The sequence below is a fragment of the Hippocampus guttulatus genome, chromosome 12 (assembly GCF_054856545.1).
Source record: "Hippocampus guttulatus isolate MCC_2025c chromosome 12, RoL_Hgut_1.0, whole genome shotgun sequence".
Classification (NCBI taxonomy): Eukaryota; Metazoa; Chordata; class Actinopteri; order Syngnathiformes; family Syngnathidae; genus Hippocampus; species Hippocampus guttulatus.
Genome location: NC_141272.1, coordinates 9283604 through 9304870, shown reverse-complemented (window position 1 = coordinate 9304870; position 21267 = coordinate 9283604). Strand labels below are relative to the sequence as shown.

The 21267-nt window shown below is 42.8% G+C and overlaps 1 protein-coding gene across 5 annotated transcripts in view; it reads left to right on the top strand.

The window, feature by feature from the left end:
• Positions 1–20662, top strand: part of grik4 (glutamate receptor, ionotropic, kainate 4) — a 249915-nt gene extending 229253 nt beyond the window's left edge. For 2 of the 5 annotated variants that reach the window (XM_086125395.1, XM_086125399.1), the window contains 8 exons: positions 1218–1331; positions 9457–9566; positions 11761–11934; positions 12563–12728; positions 16092–16317; positions 17616–17744; positions 17825–17943; positions 19541–20662. In XM_086125395.1, the coding sequence (XP_085981521.1) occupies positions 1218–1331; positions 9457–9566; positions 11761–11934; positions 12563–12728; positions 16092–16317; positions 17616–17744; positions 17825–17943; positions 19541–19930 (1428 nt within the window). In that variant the 3' untranslated portion in view covers positions 19931–20662. The remainder of the gene's footprint in view (positions 1–1217; positions 1332–9456; positions 9567–11760; positions 11935–12562; positions 12729–16091; positions 16318–17615; positions 17745–17824; positions 17944–19540) is intronic. The other 3 variants (XM_086125398.1, XM_086125397.1, XM_086125396.1) reach the window with 3 other exon arrangements.
• Positions 20663–21267: the final 605 nt, after the last annotated feature.

The following is a 21267-nucleotide window of genomic DNA, read 5'->3' as shown; positions in this document are numbered from 1 at the left end:
ATCTGGATCAGCACAAAACTGAACCCTCCATACTGTAGATGCCAAACCAGGGATCACCAACGTGGTGCCCGCGGGCACCAGGTAACCACACCAATAGCCCGCCAGTGCTAGGATTGTGATTTGCTAGTTGAAATTATGATTTAAAAATGCAAACACTGGCAGTATTGTGAGACATCTTTAAGATGATCGGAGACTGAAAATTGAAATAAATCATTAAGTATTAAAAATAACACATTCTAAAATTATTAAATGTAATTTGTACAGATGTTATTTCAGATGTGTATCAATTTGGTAGCCCTTCACACAATCAGTACACATGAAGTAGCTCTCACTCTCAAAAAGGTTGGTGTCCCGTGTGCCAAACCTTTACAAATTGCTACATGTTGTCATTTGTCAAGATTACGGGATGCTCAAACACCCAGTGAATGTCGGTCTCCTCTGTAAAAATTGTCGTGTTCTGCTCCATCTTTGTTTTCGGCACCAGCTGGAATGGAGGGCATGCCTCAATGGTGCACCGGTTTCTCGTTCTTTGTCAGATTATTGACCTTACATGATATTTGCTCAAGAGATATTTTCTAGAAACCACATCCATGTTTATAGTTGCTCTTGCTTCGATACTTTCTTATTTTGTTCGTATTTGGGATTTCGTGTTATTATTGGATGATTAAAGTTTTGTGTACGTAATTGGACTCTTACAAGTTTGTTTTGTGTATTTTCAAGATTCAAGATTACCTTGCCGTTTGCGAGTGCTGTTTTTTTTTTTTGTTGTTGTTGTTGTTGATATTGGCTTTTCTTGGTTCTGGTGTTGCCAGCACTTTCTGTTTCCACTTTGCCTCTCCTTCGTTTTTCTGTAAATATTTTTTTTTTGTACCGTCGGTTGCCTGAGTCTGTTTGTGGGATCCGCTTCCCATCTGGTCCGTTTACGGATCGTGTCACAAATAATGGATGGATTATACAAAACGGCTTCATTTAGCCGCTGTTTGCACTCTTTGTTGTTCTCGTTTCATTCATGGATTGATTGTAAAACATGTCGTTGATGAAATGTCTGAATATGTTCATGGCCTACTTTTTTAAGCACCTCCAAAGCTGCCAAAGTGCCGTATGTGTTTTGTAAGGACTTTGTCGAGTCTCTATAAGTACAGAAACATTGCCACAGCTTTGTCCAGGTGGTCTTTTGACTCTGCATCACATGGAACTATTTACTGTCTGTGTTTCAGAAAGCTGACTTGGCAGTCGCTGGCCTCACAATCACAGCGGAGCGTGAAAAGGTCATTGACTTCTCCAAGCCCTTTATGACCCTCGGCATTAGCATCATGTACCGCGTCCACCTGGTGAGTTACATCCCACACAATCCAGCCGATTGAATGACATTATCGTATTTTCACGACCTTAAGGTGCACTGTATTAAAAGCTGTAGTGATAGTTATGGGTGCTAGTTCTGTATTTAACACATACACGAGACTGCATAGCTGATGTTTCTTGCCTCTACTCTGTGCCCTGCTTAACCTCTGCTGTATCTAGAGAGGAAACCCAAGCTGGAAATATTGTAACAACTTAAGTGCGGCAGAGTGCGAGCCAATGTTTGCAGAATCAGAGGCCCATTAATCAGGGCCGCCCTCCTCTAACACCCAAGGTGACCCAAGGAGCGCTTAGCATAGCACCGATTGCAGCCTTGAACTGTCTTTTGTCATCCTTCAGGAGCATTTATTCCCATTCTCTATTGCTGTCCTGTTTCCCATCCTTGTAAACATCCCCTCTTTTGTACCTCCCCGTGGTCAGCACACAGTACTAATAGATGGAGCAGCCAGGCACTCAATTGAGCAGTTGGGGAGAATCAATCGATGGCCTCAGCAGGTGCAGCTTTAAAAAGCTGCCGGCTGGTGTGGCGTCTCTGAAGTAGGAGGTAGGCAAGCAGCTGGCAGTTTGAAGCGACGCGAGGCTGACATCCCACAGGGTTCGCATATGCATGTGGGCGCACAAACACACAAACATCCGGTTGAAATGGCACAGACATGACCCGGTTGTCGCACTGTTTTTCGGTAAGTTGTTGTAGGTGCCAATCTAATATTGGTTGATTTTTGTGGCGTGTTCCATATGAAGTCTTGATACATTGAATTGACATATTTCATAACCCAGTTGACATATTTGTCATTATTATTTTATGCACGTGAGCATATTTCTTTGTTGGACTACTTGTTATGACGTCACGCGACTGGCGACAGTGAGAACAAGGAGCCAGACATGAGAGATAGATGAGGTCAGCTGAAGCCAGAAGCGATGTCGTTTTTTGACCAAACAAATTAAGACAAACAAACAAAGAGAACCCTTTTTTGTATTATTTTCTTCTTTGATAAATAGAAAAGACAGACGTCCTTGTCCTGTTGTTTGCGTTCTAGACTCGTCATTACGCCGGCCTCAAAGGCGTTATGTCTTTGTCGAATAACACCGACAGGTGTCATTAGAATACAAACGTAGAGGACAACTTCCGATCAAAAGACCGAACGATGAGCAGAAGGTTTGAAAATAAAAGGGGTCCCAGTTAATCCCCTTCTTGACTGCTCTTGTGCACTTGTAATACACCATTGACGTGACACCCATTGATTTCTTCACTGCGGTGTGCGGCTTATTTCAAACTTTGAATGCAATTTCCACGATCGTGAGACAATGTGATGTGGTCATTTCTCAAATGGTAATTGGCCATTTGTTTGCATTTTCTGTACACCTCGCATATCTCTATATATCATTCTTGTCACATTATTTATTTCTTTGCACTTCCAGACAAATTCAGAGCCAAATGGAGTAGAAAATTTCAAGTCAAAACCGACTTTATGGAGTTAGATGAGTTCAGCTCTAACAAGGCCATTTGACTAAATGGCCTTGATCGAGTATGCGGGTGTTTAGCAATCAATCACTCAATTCATTGTGTGTGTATTTTTAATGTCATTGTTAATGTGTTGGAGAATGGTGGTTAGCATGTCTGACACTATATCGAGAGGTTCTGGGTTCGAATCTCGTCCTGTGTGGACTTTGTGTGTTCACTTCGTGCTTCCCTGTGTTTTCGCCGCTTGGTTCAGCTTTCTTACCCATTCCTAAAGCGTACACATTGGGTGCATTTAAGACTCTCAGTTTGAATGTGAGTGTGAATCTTTTTGGCTCTTTGTGTCATGCGATTGATCAGACAATTGTGTGTCTGACGTCTTGGCCAAAATCAGCTGGGAGAGGCCATGTCACCTTGGTCACTTGAGGCCATGTCACCTGTGACCCAAGTGAGGACACGCACTTTAGAAACGGGATACATTGATGAGAAAATACCTTTCCAAATGTGCATTGTTTAACTCTGTGGAATCCCATCCTTCACTTATCACTGAAAATGTTACTGGATTGCAAAAACTTTGCGGGGTTTCTGCCAGGCGGTAAAATGCGCCAAGATGGTGACGAAGCCCTGGCTCATAGTTGTAATTGGCGTCATGGAAGTATGACAAATACATCTCGACTGTTTGAAACTGTTGTACCCCGCGAGGAGCTAAGTTTAGCCTGGGTTGTTCGCAGAACTTACGGAGGGTATTTGCCACATGTGTGTTTTTGCTCTGCTGATAGGCATTTATTTTTAAAGGTAAGGTTGTAAGATGAATTTAAAATTATCTTCCAAGTGTTTTGAAATGATCATTCATGCTGTAGATTTACGGTTAAAGCTATTTACATACTGTAAATGATCATAAACATTGAGGATGCATCAATCTCTCGCTGCATTTCCACTCATCGCGGCAGGGTTACTGTCATGGTTTTTTGATGGTCACAATCCAATCCTTGAGCAGATCATGTTTACTTCCATTATATCCGGTTGGGAGGAAAACAATATGTAGATACCCAAAAGCAGGAAGTCAACTGTTGTCCTGAAACAGTTTGACCTTGACTGTTGTTGTGTTTGTGTATATCAGCAGACAGTTCATGCGCATGGTACTGTTGGCCTCAGTCGGTCGTCATAGAGATGAAGAGTAACGCTGTGTAACCTTGAGCTATCGTCAGCCTGTTCTCATAGAATCTTTCACCCCCGTCACCTTCATCCTCGGCACTACAGCCAAGTGAAGTAAAGGAGTCCTTAAGACTTATCAAGAGGCTCATTGCCTTCAAGCCGGGTACTCCTACGAAAAATTGTCACTAGTAGTAGGTGTGTTGCATAATTAACCCTGGAGAACCCACGGGGTCAAATTTGACCCCTATAAATTCTGCTACTCAAATACTACCCTTAAATCCCAAAGGGTCAAATATGGCCCTAATCCTAAATTAGGATTAAAGCATTAAATATTTGAAAAAACATATATTTTGGTGTTCAGTGAACATACAGCAGGCATTTAATGTAAAATTCATCATTTTCCAAAGAAGAAAACGGTTCTTGGGTTCTCCAGGGTTAAAAATACAGGTTCATTCGGACTGAAAAGGAGCTGCGTCACTTTCAGCAGTGGTGTGGTATACAAAGCTTGATTGACTCAAGCACATAATGTTGTGACTGGGTAAGAGTCACACGCATTATACATAAGTCAGACATACATCTAATAGAATCAACTTCTACACCTATACATCTTGGTATTTCAAATATTTGGGCTGTTTCGCTGACAGGAGTGACACTCCTGTCATTTGTTGGAAGGCTGAAATAAATCTGTTGTGTCACTCTTGTAAGAATGCACGTTCACTCAGACCGATGGAGCTACTTTGACTTTAATTTATTATCTACGAGCCGGATTGAGGCAGCTCGAACACCACATGTTGGCCACCCCTGCTGGACACAGTTTGAAAGCAGTGCGCTCTTGTGTTTGCTTGTGTATAGCAGAGCCTGAGAGGCAGTGAGATTATGTTGCGAGTGACCCTCTGACCTCCACTGAATCAAACACTCCCTTTTCGAATTGGCCCTGCGAGAGCAGAGGGAAAATACAGAAGATCGGAAAGAGGAGAGAGGAGAAATAAATGAGTAAGGAGTATGCTGAGGGAAGGGATGAAATGATGAGAACAGAGATGCAAGCCAAGAAGAAGAAGAGTTGAAATGACAATGGGAAGTGTCCTTCAGTGAGTCAGTATTCTGGCAGGCAGTCTCCAGGGGCTAACAGTGTGGTGTGTATATAAAGATGCGGGGGGAAAGAGGTGAAATCCTTGACTGGATAACCTCACCAGCTCCTTCAGACATGCAAAAGCCAAAACAAGACCATCAAATGTCAAAAGAAAGGATTAGGCTGGCTCTTCATAGAACCAATGTTTGTCCCATACTGTCTTGATGTCCTATTTGTTGAGATTAATTCATTGAAATCTGACATGAACATTATTTGGTGTGTTCTTCCATGTAATGGTTTGCCTCGCAGGCTGTTACTTTGTGAGGAGTTAGCCCCCAATGAAATATTCTTCTTGCCACAGGCAAAAAAATAATGAAGGACCTTTAAACCAATTCACTTTGGGATGCATTTGTTGTCATTTCCATTTCAAGAACTATGCCGTATTTACACTTGGAATATGATTCACTTGTCTTGGACAAAGCAGAAAGTGTTACATGAAGCATTTTGCCTTGAAAAATTTGGTCCCGGATGATTGTCGTACTGTTTTGAAGTACTATCTCTGACATGTTTTACAGTGGGCATCAGCACGAGAGTCACAGACACATACAAAAGAGAATCATTACTTTTAAGGCAAATTAAACTCAAGCTTATCTAATATTGCTTAACGGTCTGATTAGACCAGGGGTGTCAAACTCATTTTTGTCGCGGGCCACATTGTAGTTACGGTTTCCCTTGGAGGGCTGTTATGAATTTTGGGAAACCATAGAAGTGTTGAATCACCTCCACAGATTACATACATAGCGCACAACAAATTGATGGATAACTAGTTTTCAAATCAGAAGTCAAAAATAATGACTGTTATTGTGGATTACATATGACAATTTGAAATTTTGGTTCAGACTTTAGCAAGCATTATGGAATTTGACATGCTTGATTTGCTTTCGCGGGCCACATAAATGATGTGGCGGGCCAGACCTGGCCCCCGGGCCTTGACTTTGACACCTGTGGATTACACCGTTACACACTGCTGTGGTCTGACAGTAAACGTGTAGATGATGCACCAATCATCATCCGACCACAAACGAGATCAGTGTTCACCATTCCACACTGAACTGATCTGCGCAACTTCATGGAAATTGCAACCTGCGTCTTCCCAAACGACCAGAAACTCATACAGTGGAGTGCCCAAACCCACATTGCCAATGGATGACAGCACAAATAGCTACTGACAAGCTCCAAAGTGTCGACACGCAAACACAAACACAGCGCTGTGGTCTCACTGTCTGTCCTGCACAAACAAACAAACAAACAAACACTTTCCCACAAATACAGGGAACGCGCCGAAGCAGCACAGGCCAAACATTTACTGGAAAGCACTTGTGACTGTCTGAAATACATTCAATATTTGCTTACAAGTTATTATTCAAAAGTGTGCGAACCTTTTAGTGGCACTCGATCCTCAATTACAGTCTCCTCTGCTGTGGGGGAGTGATTAATCTCATCGCACCTGGTGCTATTTTGACCTTGCAGAATATGGAAATAAGTAGGGATGTTCGATACCACCTTTTTTCCAGGCCAATACCAGTAATAAACCTTGAGTAGTCACCGATACCAAGTACCGATACCACCAGTGCTTTTGATACATACAATCCCCCCCCAAAAAAAAAACTTTGAGAGATATTTATTTCCCTAAAATTACATGGAATTAATGACAACTTTCGATCAATCTAATTTCACATTTCTAGTTCGCAATTGTAAAACTGCGCCACTGTCACGCCAATTATGTTTTACCGTGTACCTTCCTCATATTTTGAGATTTGGTGTTTGAATCTCGGCTCCAGCCTTTCCGGGTGGAGTTTGCATTTCCTCCCATTCTTGTGTCGGTTTTCTCCAGGTGCTCTGACTTCCTCCCATGTATCAAAAATAATAAAAATAACAAAAAGAATGTTAATAATACTGCCCCCTTGTGTGTGGCCAAGGCGCACAATGTGACACAAACAGAACCACCCCAACAGTTTGAGAAGAAGTGTTTTGAGAAAAGCATTTTGGCACAAAGGGAATAAAACTAGTAAATCAAGGCACCGCTATTTATCTACCACTGATGGATTTTGTTTTAAGATTCATGCTCTACTTGGGCAAAAAATAGCTAACAGGCATAATAAGATTTCTTTTATATTTTGCAAGGAGGCATATTGAACAGAAATAAAATGGAAATGTGGATGCTTTTTATGCAGTTCCATTTGCAAAATTGTGTATCCGCTGCAGCCTTTTCGCAGATTATTTGCCCTGCAGCTCTTGAAAGCATAATTTTGTCTCAATACAAACATATTAAAGCACAAAGATCTGCAGCACAACTCAACGCTATTTTGACCTTTTTTTTTTTTTTAATTATTGTAAGCCACGTGCTTTCAGTCTCGATTTTGGATCTTTGAGCCACCATCCGGGGCATCTCTGCAGTTCTCTTCATCTTTCTAATGGCACCTCGATGGAACTTAAAATGCGGAGAAGAGGGCTTGGCAGTTAACAGAATGCTGCTTCAGCACGCAGCCGGTCTCCACCAGCAAAGAAGTGGAGGAGGCGTGTCAGCACAAAGGCCCATTAGCGCAGTCACAACAGCACCAAGTTTTCATCATCATGATTGTTAAATTCTCATCATGCCTCCAAACCGTCCATTCTCTCCTCTTTTGCACTGCCAGCCTAATGCATCAATGAATGCTCATCTCAGCGCAGCTTTAAAAAGGCTTCATTGGTCCTGACAAATTCTCAACCAAACGATTCCACCGATCTGCCGCAAATTTAATTTTGCTCGGGGCTAAGCAACATATTAGCGAGGCATTCCCACATGCAACCGCACCCCCGAAGACGTCATACATGATTACATTGTTGTCAACGGAACAATTAGTCATGTGCTCGCCTCCACTGTTTCCCTGTCCCGTTGACCCTTTCACGGTCACCAAGATGACATATCTTGGTGGAAGTGGATCCTATTCTGAATGTCTGCGCCACACACATGTGGAAACGTACACACGGCACACGCACACATACAGTATAAGTGCACGCATTGCTGTGGCACTGCTTCACTGGTAATTGCTTCCATTTAGAGGACAATGGCTGTTGCTGATAGATACTTAAACACTGTATTCTCTCTGGTCTATTACTTACTAACAGTAAGGGGAAGAGACGACGTAGAAATGCTTTGTTACTGTGCTCATGTTTTGTTTTTTTGTAGGTATCTGTGCTTTGTTGAGTATTTATTTTTGACGACTTTTAATGTAAACTCCCTACATCTGAAAAGAGATAGTTGTACTTTTTACCCCATGCTCTGTCAATTAGGTTTATTTTTTTTAAATTCGGCCTCTGTGAATGATGAGGACAAAAGAAAGAAAAAAAATCACCACCGTATGTGGCCGTGAACTCATTTTCAACTTTACGAGAAGCAGCAGTTTGGTGGATCGCCAAAACGAGACTTCAAGCTGTTAATTGCTACTCCCAGTTAAAACAATACAAAATGCCACATGCATGCTAACAAGTAGCATCTATGTGGCCGTCTTATAGCGCATTAAACAATGGATATTTTAACTCATTCGGTGTAGTCAACACACAGACAAACAATACAACAATGCGCACGTGCATATATTATTCATACTTTGTGAAGAATGAGTATTATTACTGCAGCTTACAGAATCACTTACAGTAGTTGTGAATCTTTTCTTCATTTCTCTCTGCATGACTGTATTATATTGTTAGTTTCAGGTTGGGTGGTAAAAGAATGTATTTATTTTTAAAAGCAGCTCTATTAGATCTCCTTTTTATTACCCTGGTGTGCTTAATGTTAAATGAAATTTGCCCCCTGTTGCTTTGATTATACTGTTTTGAGTTGTTTCCCCCCCTCCAGTAATTGAGTCATGCCTTTTATTATATTGTGTTGTTTAGAACTTGACATAAATCGTGAAAATTCTTTTTTTTTTACAGCTTGATCCTTGGGAATAGAAAGTCTTATTTGTCATGTTGTCTCACGATTCACCACCACCACGCTGTAGTATTTACTGTACATGGGAGGCCTGCTTTATGACTGTTGATCTGAATGTTTACGTGCAAACAAGAGCATATTATTGTAATGCTATCAGTTTACAACAGGGAAATCTATACTTATCACACCCAACAAGCATTGTTTACTGCCGCACTGTTGCAGACAGCTGCAAATGTTGATTAACTCACAGTCAACTCAGCCTGTGGGACTCTGGATTCAACGTGCAACTTTGGCCACTAATTAATCTCATTGACCTTTTAAAGAGGAGGCATTTTAAAAGTCTCAACCCTCCCGCTTTGAACGCCCTGGTCGGGATGGATTCAGTGATTGATTGAAACATGGTCAAAAGTTGAACACTTGTAAACACGTTTTTGTGTGTTACAGGGTCGACGTCCAGGCTACTTCTCCTTCCTGGACCCGTTCTCCCCAGGCGTGTGGCTCTTCATGTTGTTGGCCTACTTGGCCGTGAGCTGCGTGCTTTTCCTGGTGGCCAGGTAGGCACACGCACACAGACACAGCAGACCGTTTCCTAATTCAACAATTTCTTACAATTATTTACAGTGTTTTTGCTTTTTCTCAATATCCCCCACATCTATTTTCGAATCTAATTGGGTGAAATCTAAGTCTGTCTCAAGAAATTTCGATCAAGTAAGGAGTTACCAGACTTGTGTGCGGGCAGCGTGGGATAGGTTCCCACTCAGTGAATGTGGGTGTGAATGGTCGTTTGCCTGTATGCGTGCCCTGCGACTGACTGGCAAACAGTTTAGGGTGTAGTCTGTCTTCTGCTCGAAGTCAGCTGGGATAGGCTCCAGCAACTCCCCGCGACCCTATTCAGGATAAGCGGTGTTGACAATGGATGGATGGATAAAGTAAGTCTTTTTGTCTGATGCCGAAGACAAGAAAGCTGCAATCATCATTGAAGCTACTTACTTGGTTGTCCCAGCAGGCCTTTGTCAAATAAAATAAAGGATCTGTGGTTTCTTTGGAGATTGCTGAAAAGCTTCCGCTGCCCAGAAGTACGTGTGAAGTTGAGGTGAGAAAAGACTACTGGGACAAAAAGGAAACAAAATAGACCAGAGAGCAGAATAGGGTTTGTGTGGTTAGTTCTATGGGGGCGAAGACACCTGTTGTTATCCACTTCACGCAGTCTCTGCAGGTGATCATATCCAACACAAGTAGAAGGGATGCGCCCTTGCCCGGGCTGGGTCTTCAGCGTAACACTGACGCCTGGTGGTCAAATAGAGACCTGCAACTCCAAACAAAGCAATGCAATAAAATCCATTCATTCATCCGTTTTCCATTGTACAGTATTCCCAAACACTGTGCCGTGAGCCCAATAAGTGATGGGCGGAGTCTAACCATGTTTTTAAGGTGAAAGAAGGCTGACTTAGTGGGGAATTTGATGTTGGATAGGTAGAAGTCCAGAAAAATAGCGAAGTTGCGGACTTCAAGAGAAGGTGCCTGGAACAGCTGGCAATGTTAATGTCTCCAAGTTTCCTCAGGCCACTCTGTCTTGCCTATGTTAATTTCAAGGTGGTTGTTTCTAGCTAAAGCGTGATTAGCATGTCTTGATTTACAACTCTGAGGGTCTAGGTTCAAATCTTGGCTCCAGCTTGCCCATGTGGAGTTTCCATGTTCTTGCTGAGCTTGTGGGGATTCCTCTGAGTACTTGGCCTTCCTCCCACCGACATTTTTTTTTTAATTGCACGTTAAGTTAATATAAGACTCACGGTGTCCTGTGATTGGCTGGAAACCAGTCCATGGTTTACACTGTATCTTGCCGAAAGTTAGCAGGGGATTGGCTCCAGCTTACTAGTAACATTTTTTTCAAACACCAGACGATTAAACTCCACATGCATTTACAATAGAACGTAATTTTTGTTTTTCAGTCCAAAAAAAAAAAAAACATGGCACAATTATCAATGAAGAAGTGGAATGCCAACAGGTGAGAGTCCTTTCAGCGACAAAGACTCTTTGATTTCTAGCTACACCGGCCGGATGAGCCTCGCTGAAGCTTCAAAACCAGAATCTTGTCTTTGTTTTTATGAAATCTTATGTGCATATTTGATCAGCTATTACATCTGCAACATTACAACTGTGTTCACTGGTGATTGAAATTTGAAGTGGTCAACGGTCAGCCAGTCATGACAAGCTGTTGCCAAAACCCGCACACGGTGCGACAGTTCAGTCGGTTTCAGCCAGGTCACTTGATTTGTAGCTGGGCTTACAAAATGTATGGTACATATAGTCTGAAAAATGGTTAAACTACTTACTAGTCCAAGTAGTGTGTCGTATTCTTGGCACTGTATAAAATGTTATCGTTTTTCAAAGATTATGCTACAAGACTAAGTCTGCTTAAATTGACGAAAAGACATAATTCATACTGAAAATCTTGCATTATTTCTAGCTGATCTTCATGCTTGATATCTACTGCAGGAAGTTAACTTTTCTGAACAGCACTGTTTCATGTGTTACAAACTTTAGTTTAATATTAAAGTAGGCAGCACATGAGAATAAGAAGTTAGCAGACACTCTGGAGGCAACCAAAAGACTTTGTAACTGTTGGATTTAACTCCCTCTCCTCTGTTTTACTTGTTTTTTATGTTAATGCCAATACCCGAACTCGTATTCCTTCTCTGACTGGTTGCCTCGAGCTCAATACACTCTAGCATGTCTTGTTCTTCACAGATTGACACCGTACGAGTGGTACAACCCACACCCCTGCCTGAAAGGACGCTGCAACCTACTCATCAATCAGTACTCCCTTGGAAACAGCTTGTGGTTCCCTGTCGGGGGCTTCATGCAGCAAGGGTCCACCATTGCCCCCAGAGCACTGTCCACGCGCTGTGTCAGCGGAGTGTGGTCAGTGTGGTGCACACATCATAGTTGCTGGTCTGTCATCTTGTCATCTTGATTCATTTGTCTGGTTTAATTCGTTCGGTTGCACTGCAGGTTTCTTGCGCTCCTGCACCGAGTTTCAAGGAAATGGGTTCATTTCAACAGCTTTTGGTGGGCCTAAGAATGCAAATATTTGGAAATATGTGTTGTCGAGTCAAGTCATAACTATGGCAAATATTTGTATAGAAAATACTTGCAGGCCATAGGCAATAAATTATTCTGAAGCCGCCGCGTGGCGTGTGTAACTTGAAATGTCATGTCAGGGCATAAACCTTTTGTAAAAAAAAAAAAAAAGGGCTGCATACATTCGTCAGGATTATAGGGATATAAATGTTTGCGGGTTGGCCGAATTTTCATGAGCAGCCACTTTGCCCAATGTCATTGGGCCACCTCGAATAAATAAGCGACGGAACAGCAATCGGCGCGAAACAACTGAATGCAAGACCTTTATTACATTATTACGTTCATCCATGCCCTCTTCATGAACACGCTGCAATCTCTTAGCGTCTCAGGTGTGCTCTCCCTCACTCTCCATACAACTGTCTCCTCATTTGCATCAAAACTTTGACATGCTCTCGTCTCCCATGCGTAGGTGGGCGTTCACATTAATCATCATCTCGTCGTACACTGCCAACCTGGCCGCCTTCCTTACCGTTCAGAGGATGGAGGTGCCCATTGAGTCAGTCGATGACCTGGCGGATCAGACAACGATCGAATATGGCACCATGCACGGCGGCTCCACCATGACCTTCTTCCAGGTCAGGGCTCACGCACATCATTGCTTTTGATAGATTGTTTAGGTGCTCAGTCACGATGAAACACATGCAGTCTGACAGAAGAGGCCTCAATCAATGGGTCATCGGGGCTGTTATCCCCCTGCTCACCTTCCTGTCGTGCGCTAATCACAGGTTTCCTGCCTCCTTGACCATAACCACTCAATAGCTTTATCCTCAGGAGCCAAGATGCAAGTCACAAGTGAAGCACCCACCGTGACCTTTGGAAAAAAAAAGAAAAAAAAAAGAAAAAACAAAACAAAACACTGTGGTAAATAGAGAAAGAGTATGTGACGGGGGAAGTGAGGCAGAGAAGAATGATATGGAGCGAATGAATAATATACATTGGCCTGGTGGCTACATCCCTGTGTGTTTTATAGCCCACTGGACTGTTAATTATGTCGGCGCAGACAAGCTCAAAGAAAGAGGAGGGCAAGTTCGAATGCTAACGTGAAGAATGTGTTCTGCGAGAAGAGCAGAGGAAAGACAACTTGCCCATAAAGTAACACAATGTGCACCGAATGTGTTACTTTCGCTGGAAGAAGTCACTTGAATAGTCGGCCCAAATATTTCACAGAGAAAGCAATGGTAATACAGTAGAACTGATCTCTTCCATGGTCATTCAACTGTCATGATAAAACATTGTACAATAACTTTTATTAAATCAAAGGCGTCCCCCTGCTATTCACTGTGGATCGTGAGTTACTCCTGCAAAAAGCTGCAAGTATAAAGCGTACCTGAAAGCATTCACTTTTCTGAAAGGCGACGGTGCGCCTTCTAATCCGGTGCGCCTTATATATGGATCAATATTCTCAATATTCAGATTTCTTGGACGTAGTATTTTAAATGTTCTGGAAAACACTTTGTTACAGCTGCAGCGGTTGTGAAAGCTCCATACAAATATATTCTATTGTATTCCCTTTAGAGTAGTTCCATCTAGTGGATGCATAACGCAACCGCAGCCACTATTGTCGCTTCGATGCGCCGTATAAATGCAGTGTGCTCTATAAATGAAAACTGGTTTAAAATAAGCCATTCATTGAAGGTGCACCTTATACTCCGAAGTGCCACATAGTGTGAAAATAATGTGATAGAAATGAACCTTTAGCAAGTATAATTGCCTCAAGATTCCACAAAAAAAAGAAAATACCGGAAAGCGCTTAAAACAGAGAGGATCATAAAACACCAACACCATGTATCTCTCATGTATGCAGTCATTAAAACTACCGTATTTTCACGACCATTCGACGCACCGTATGGTTGGGCGCAGTCTCATTAATGGGTGCTGTTTCTGTATTTTACACATAGACAAAACGCACTGTATTATTGGGCGCAATTTTAAAGTAGTAAAACATCCATCCATCCATTTTCCGAACCGCTTGATCCTCACTAGGGTCGCGGGGGGGTGCTGGAGCCTATCCCAGCTGTCTTCGGGCAGTAGGCGGGGGACACCCTGAATCGGTTGCCAGCCAATCGCAGGGCACACAGAGACAAACAACCATCCACACTCACAATCACACCTAGGGACAATTTTAGAGAGTTCAATCCACCTGCCACGCATGTTTTTGGAATGTGGGAGGAAACCGGAGTACCCGGAGAAAACGCACGCAGGCCCGGGGAGAACATGCAAACTCCACATACGCCAGCTTAAACATACGGCATGCATGCGCGCACGCTAAAAACACGTTAGCATGTAGCATACGGTAGCATGCCAAGACATACAGATACAAGCTAAAAACACGTTTTTAAAAAGGCAACGGAAGCAAAACTGAGTTCCGTTGTATTTTATTTAGCCATCGTACAATGTACTCACGTTTTTCGATCAATCATCACCCAGAAATCCATCACAGTCCTCATCCTCTGTATCAGAATTGAACAATTGTGCAAGTACCGGTAATCCATCAAAAACGCTGTGTTCCCTCTCGTTGTCAGAGTCACTCTCATTGCCATGTGGCTCCACAGAAATGATGCCGGCTTTGCCAAAAACTCGAACAACAGTGCAAGCAGACACGTTCGTCCAAGCAGCCACAATCCATTCGCAAATTGTGGCGTAACTCGCCCGGCGCTGCCTCTCACTCTTTGTAAAGTTGTGTTTGCCATCGATCATTCATTGTTCCCATGCCGTTCGCAACTTTACTTTGAACGCCCGGTTGATGCCGATGTCCAGCGGTTGGAGTTCTTTAGTCAAGCCTCCGGGAATAACGGCAAGCTCAGAGTTCATCTGCTTGACTTGGTTTTTCACCGCTGCTGTGAGATGGGCACGCATGCCAAAAGCATAACCGATGGCTTGAAGTTTGAACTGAGCTTCGTAGGGGTGTCTCTTTGTAGAATTTATTTTCGGGGGTTCTTAGAAACCAAAACCGAAGTTGTTTTGCAACAATGCACATAGCCACACTCTATACAGGTGTTGGTACCTGCTTGGGGCGTCCCTTTAGCGTCCACTTACACGCCCACCCTTCACTCATTGGCGGACTTCTTCCCCGCATGCCTGTCCTCACTCACGTCTGCCTTTTCTCTCTCTCTCTCTCTCTCTCTCTCTCTCTCTCTCTCTCTCTCTCCATATATGTATATATACACGCCCACCCTTCACTGATTGGCCGACTTCTTTGCCGCATGCCTGTCCACAGTCACTTCCGCCTTTTCTCTATATAAACAGCGTGTCGGCTGTCAGTCAGGTTTTGGAACTCAGCGCATACACAAGACGCTCCGCATCATTAGGCGTCCTGTCCATTTTGGAGAAAATTTAAGACTTTTAATGGCGCCTTATAGTCGTGAAAATACGGTACTTCAACATAGTTCCGATGCCACAAGAAGACACACATGTTGTATTGTTACTACGAAAACATAAGAGGGAGGGAAGAACAAGTTCAAGTTGAATCCCTCGACTGTGATGCAGAAATGCTCACCACTCTCCATCGTGCAATTGCATTGAAACAATTGACGAAAAAACCAAGAATCATTTCAAAGTGATTTAATTACAAAAGATAAATTAATCACTGAATTAGTTCCCGACCGAGGAAGAAGAAACGCAGCAATCATTGCACCTGGAATCCACCCAAACTGTTCGACAAATGTTTTTTTTCACCAAAATAACAACTTCCACTACGGCCAGCTTAAACCAAATGGAATTTTAAAAAAAGATGGGAAAAAAAGGGTCATCACATTTGAAATTGGAGCCATGTTAAGTTGCTATGTTAAATCTCTATGTTTGAGATTCAAATAAAAATAAGGCCTGAATTCCGTGCATAAATATCTGCAGCCAAGGCATAACAAATCCAACAAGTACACTTGGTCTTCATCTCTGGCAAAATGTGTCTGCTAATGATTGTGTCTTCCACGGCTGTGCAGAACTCCCGCTACCAGACGTACCAACGAATGTGGAACTTCATGCACTCCAAGCAACCCAGCGTGTTTGTGAAGAGCACGGAGGAGGGCATCGCTCGCGTCCTTAATTCCAACTACGCCTACCTGCTGGAGAGCACCATGAACGAGTACTATCGCCAAAGGAATTGCAACCTGACTCAGATCGGTGGGCTGCTCGACACCAAGGGCTACGGTATCGGAATGCCGCTGGGTGAGTAGGGGAGACGGTAGGGAATAAGATTTCTGTGTCAAATAAATTCAACAGCTGTTTCTCCAAGTTAAGGCGAGACTGTGAACATAACTTTGAAAAGCAAGAGAAGTAGTTGGAGGATTTGTCGTCAAAAGTTATATTGAAAAGTAGCGCCTGAGCAAAGGCAAACTATTAGTCGCTGTGATGAGGGAGGTGAGATGATGCAAAAAAAAGAAAAAAAGAGAGAGAGAGAAAAACTCAAACATGCTTTAATAGAGTGTCTCTTTCCATGCTCTGATGGGAGAAGGCAAGATAAGAGAATTTGAAATTTGGCTCCATGGTGGGACGCTGCTTGCTCAGAGACTCAAATATCTTGCCGTTGCTTCTGCTTTGATCACATGTTGAGTGGAAGGTGTCAGTGGAGGGGAAAAAACACTTTAAAAGTAAACAGGAGTTATTTAAATTCCTCTCAAGGATGGATGAGCCCAATATTTACTGTGCACGCTGTGACTCTGTCTCCCAAAAATATCCACCTATTGGATAATTGAAATGCGCTTCGGCAAAACCTTACTTAATTGAAGTGGCATTTGATTTGAAGGTAAAGCGGTGTCTTGAGTTTTTCCGGATATCAGCCGTCATTCGTTTTATTGCGTCAACTTGCGAGCGGGTGCTCGATGGTGGCAGAGAACTCAACTCACCTCTCAACTAGCAGCACTTTGGCAGAAAGTGAACAGTTCTTTTAAAAAGGTGTTTTATTGTCACTCCAAGATACTTTATTGCAGAATACTTGGTCACCTTTTTTTAATTTACACTTGACAAATACTCAATTTATTAACCCTGGAGAACCCACGGGGTCAAATTTGGCCCCTATAAATTCTGATACTCAAATGCTACCCTTAAATCCCAAAGGGTCAGATTTGGCCCTAATCCTAAATTAGGATTAAAGCGTTAAATATTTGAAAAAAAACATATATTTTGGTGTTCAGTGAACATATAGCAGTCATTTAATGTATAATTCATCATTTTCCAAAGAAGAACAAGGCTCTTGGGTTCTCCAGGGTTAAAAGCAAAACTAATAAAAACTGAACTAAAATTAAACATTTTTTGAAAAAAGAAAAATTAACAAACCTGCTCCCAAATCTAATACAAACTACCAGTAACCGAATTAAAGGGGAAAAAAAGCCAAAGGAAATAAAAACTAACTGCAATTAAAAATGCCAAACTGTTATAATCCTGATGGTGTCACCATGAAAAACCAAGGTATCCCTATATAATGTACATTTGTATGTCTTAGAGCTTTGCCTAATTTTTGACTGCAGGCTCCGTATACCGTGATGAATTTGACCTGGCCATCCTCAAGCTTCAGGAGGACAATCGATTGGAGATCCTGAAGAGGAAATGGTGGGATGGCGGCAAGTGTCCAAAGGAGGAGGACCACCGGGCCAAAGGTTCTTGTCTTGTTGACCATTTTGCTCCAATGATACATTTCATCGACCTTCCAATTTTACTCCCTGCTCCTCTCTCGCAGGTCTGGGCATGGAGAACATCGGCGGCATCTTCGTGGTGCTGGTGTGTGGCCTACTTGTGGCCATCTTCATGGCGGTGCTGGAGTTTGTGTGGATGTTGAGGCACGCGCCAGGAAGCGAGGTGAGAGAGGCTTATGTAACCTGCATTTGCTTCGTATCCCTGTATCCACACTGGCGCCCGCGCCCCCACCACGGGGCTGCCAGACTCCCGTCACACTGAACAGGTCTGACCCGTAGTCAGCATCTGCTTCCAGACGCAATGAGCACAAAACCAAAGATTTACCTCACCGTGGTCTACACATATATATATATGGATGTATTGCTGACGAGTCTTAAATATACAGTATCATGTTTCAAGTATGTCATACTGAATGCAGTCGGATCTCTTAGTGCATTTATGGTGCTGGCAGTCATAGCCTATTCATCAATGACGTATGTCATGATTAACCTCAAAATCCAAGCAGGCCTATTCAACGCCCTCCACTGTGTGCACGTCGTCGGGCCAGCGATGCAACTTATACGGAGGTTATTTCATAGTATAGAAGATGTTCTATATAGAGTGTTTATTCCTAGCTGCTATACACTAATATTGTGGAGTTAATCAGGGTGTCAGTTGAATGTAGCCTCGTCTCAAATTAAAACATTCTAACAGCTATCGGTTTGACTTCTTCGACACAAACGGTACAAACGCTGAGCTGGTCTGTTCGATTCGTCTCAGCGAGATGTGCAAAGCCGTTTGTTCAGCCTATTTCTGATGTCATGCCTTTTAAATGATACTCGATGACTGTCTTTTTTTTTTCCAAATGGACTCGACACTGTGACTTTACTTCAATAAACACGCAGTATGTGAAAGTCAAACGCAGACTTTTGAGTCCTTCTTTTTGAACGAGATAGATCAGTGTTTCACCTCACGATTTGTACATGTATGTTTCGTGGAATGAGGCTCAAATAAGACGTTTCACATGGTAGTTTGTGGGTCTAGATTTGCAATTTGCACCTCATCAATACACATTGAATAGCAAAACTGAGACACGCAGAGACAACCGTCAAAAGAAAGTAGAAGGAGAACCACTGAGTCGGTTGCAAAAAAAAAGCTTTGCTGCGTTCACATTACCTACAATGGGTATTCAGAGTAGGAACGATTTTTCAGCGGGATGTTGTTTCCTGCAGTTAGCAGATCGGCCCACACCAGCATGATTTTTCTTGAATTTAAAGCCTCATTTTATACACTTAGAATCATTCAAATTTGGTCGGGTTGTAACTATCACTTTTCCCTGTGGTGTGTCAAATTTAGAAAACATACAGTGGTTAGTTTCATTTTAGAGGGGCTTTAAACCTCAACCCCCCCCCCCCCCCACCCCAGGTGTTAATTCCTATGATTTAAAGATGCAGGGGTGGGAGTTTTGTGAACTTTTACAATCCCACGAATGTCATGCTTTTGTGCATTTTTTAACAATTTGTCTTGAACGCACTAAAATCTGAAAAAGAAGTTTTCAGCCATCTCGATATTGAACCGTTAACCGTTCACTTTTGAAATCCGATTTTAAAAACTTTTAACAATGATGTTCGTATGCGAACCCACATCATACTGAAAAGGCATTTCATAAAACCCATTAGATCAAGGCTGGGCAACTCCTGTCCTCGAGGGACATTATCCTGCATTTTCACTCACTGATCTATTTATCGCTTATTTGCCTTTTCCCCTGGGTGCTTTCCAGCAGTCGGTGTGCGAGGAGATGCTGCGCGAGCTGCAGGGCATCATCCTGTGTCACGACAGCCTGCAGGTGAGACGCCGCCGGACGTCGTCGGTCACGCGGCCGCCACCCCTCCCTCAGGAAGAGCGCCGGGCGCGAGCAGCCACCGTGGGCCTCGCCAACGGCAATCTGTGTACAGGCACGGGACTGCCCGAGCCGCTTTCCCACAGACTGGCTCAGGAAGCCGCGTTGGTGGCCAGAGGCTGCAGCCACATCCGTATTTGCCCCGAGTGCAGACGCTTCCAGGGGCTCAGGATGCGTCCTGGGGGGGCAGCCGGCGCCTTGCCGTCTCCTACGCCCAGTGAGGAGAGCATAGAGTGGGACAAGACGACAAATAGCAGCGAACCTGAATAACACGCACCCTGTAGACGTTAGCTTTCCTGGTCAGATGGTGCTTTGTCACTGGATCACCTGACACAGGACCAAGGTACTGACTCATCTTTTTTTGGGGTCTCCTGGGGCGGATTTGTCTTTTTCTTGCTCATGGACAAACTGATGAGTCTGTCTCACGTCGGCCCTCGGTACTGCTCCGAACAGGACATACAAAGGACGAACAGCCATGGGCCATTTGTACTATGCAGTATTTTCAAGTCTCAGTGTGCTGTTTCTTTCAGTCCCCATCTTTTTAAATTATTCCTGTACTCTGTTGGATTACCAGTACTGATTATTGTTGTTATATTGTTATCGGGGGGGAAGAAAAAAAATTAAACATGAAACAAGTTACTTTTTTTAATCTGAGAAAGTTATGTTATTAGATGCTGAAGAAGTTAGAAAAGAACTACCTGAGCTCTTTTTGATGTTTTGGGACTTGTTTTCATAAATAATGGGTTGATGATGCGTTCAAGTGTTTCTTCTTTTAAATACTTCAAATATTCCATGCATACAGTACACATTGCTGTGCCTTTGTCTCTCGTCTGACATCTTTGACTCTGTGTCATATTTACGATGACTTTTCCTCACCTCCTTATGACCTCTCATCTCACTGTAAACACACACAGAGAAAATATTCATGAATGACTTGAGGCCAACAAAAATTTATATGACTAAAACACAGCAGCATAAACAAATAAATCGGTCCACAGTAAAGGGAGAACGTTTTTATATATTTATATCAGCGGCTGACATGTGTTCTGTTAAATGTCAAGGCTCTTCAACTTGAATTGGATGTGATAGATTGTGCAAAGCCCGAGGACCCTTTCAGTTTGCATCGGCCAAGTCGCTCTGACATTTTCATGCATTCATTTTTGCAAAACACAAACTTAGAATATATCAGTCTGAAGAAATCTGGGACTGTGCCGTAAACAGGACATCTTAGATCATTTAAAGAGGTCACTCGGATATGTTGTTTACTTTCAACATAGCCTCACTCAAATTTAATCGGGAAACTTGTGAAAATGTGGGCTGAGGTGTTTATTTACTCAACTGCAAAAAGTAGTGGCATTTAATTGGCACACGTTAGTTGGAGGCCTTCAGTGATGCAAGGCATTTTTATAATGCACATTAAATGGCACATAATAATTGATACTTTTCAAATAAATACTCATTTGGAAAATTAATATACAGAGGTGCCTTGAGGTACGAGTGACCAGACTTCAAAGTCCATCAAGATACAAGCCATTGTTAGGGCCTTGTTGTTGTTGTTTGTTTGTTTTGTATGGCTAGCAAAAATGTCAACATAAAATGCGAGCATG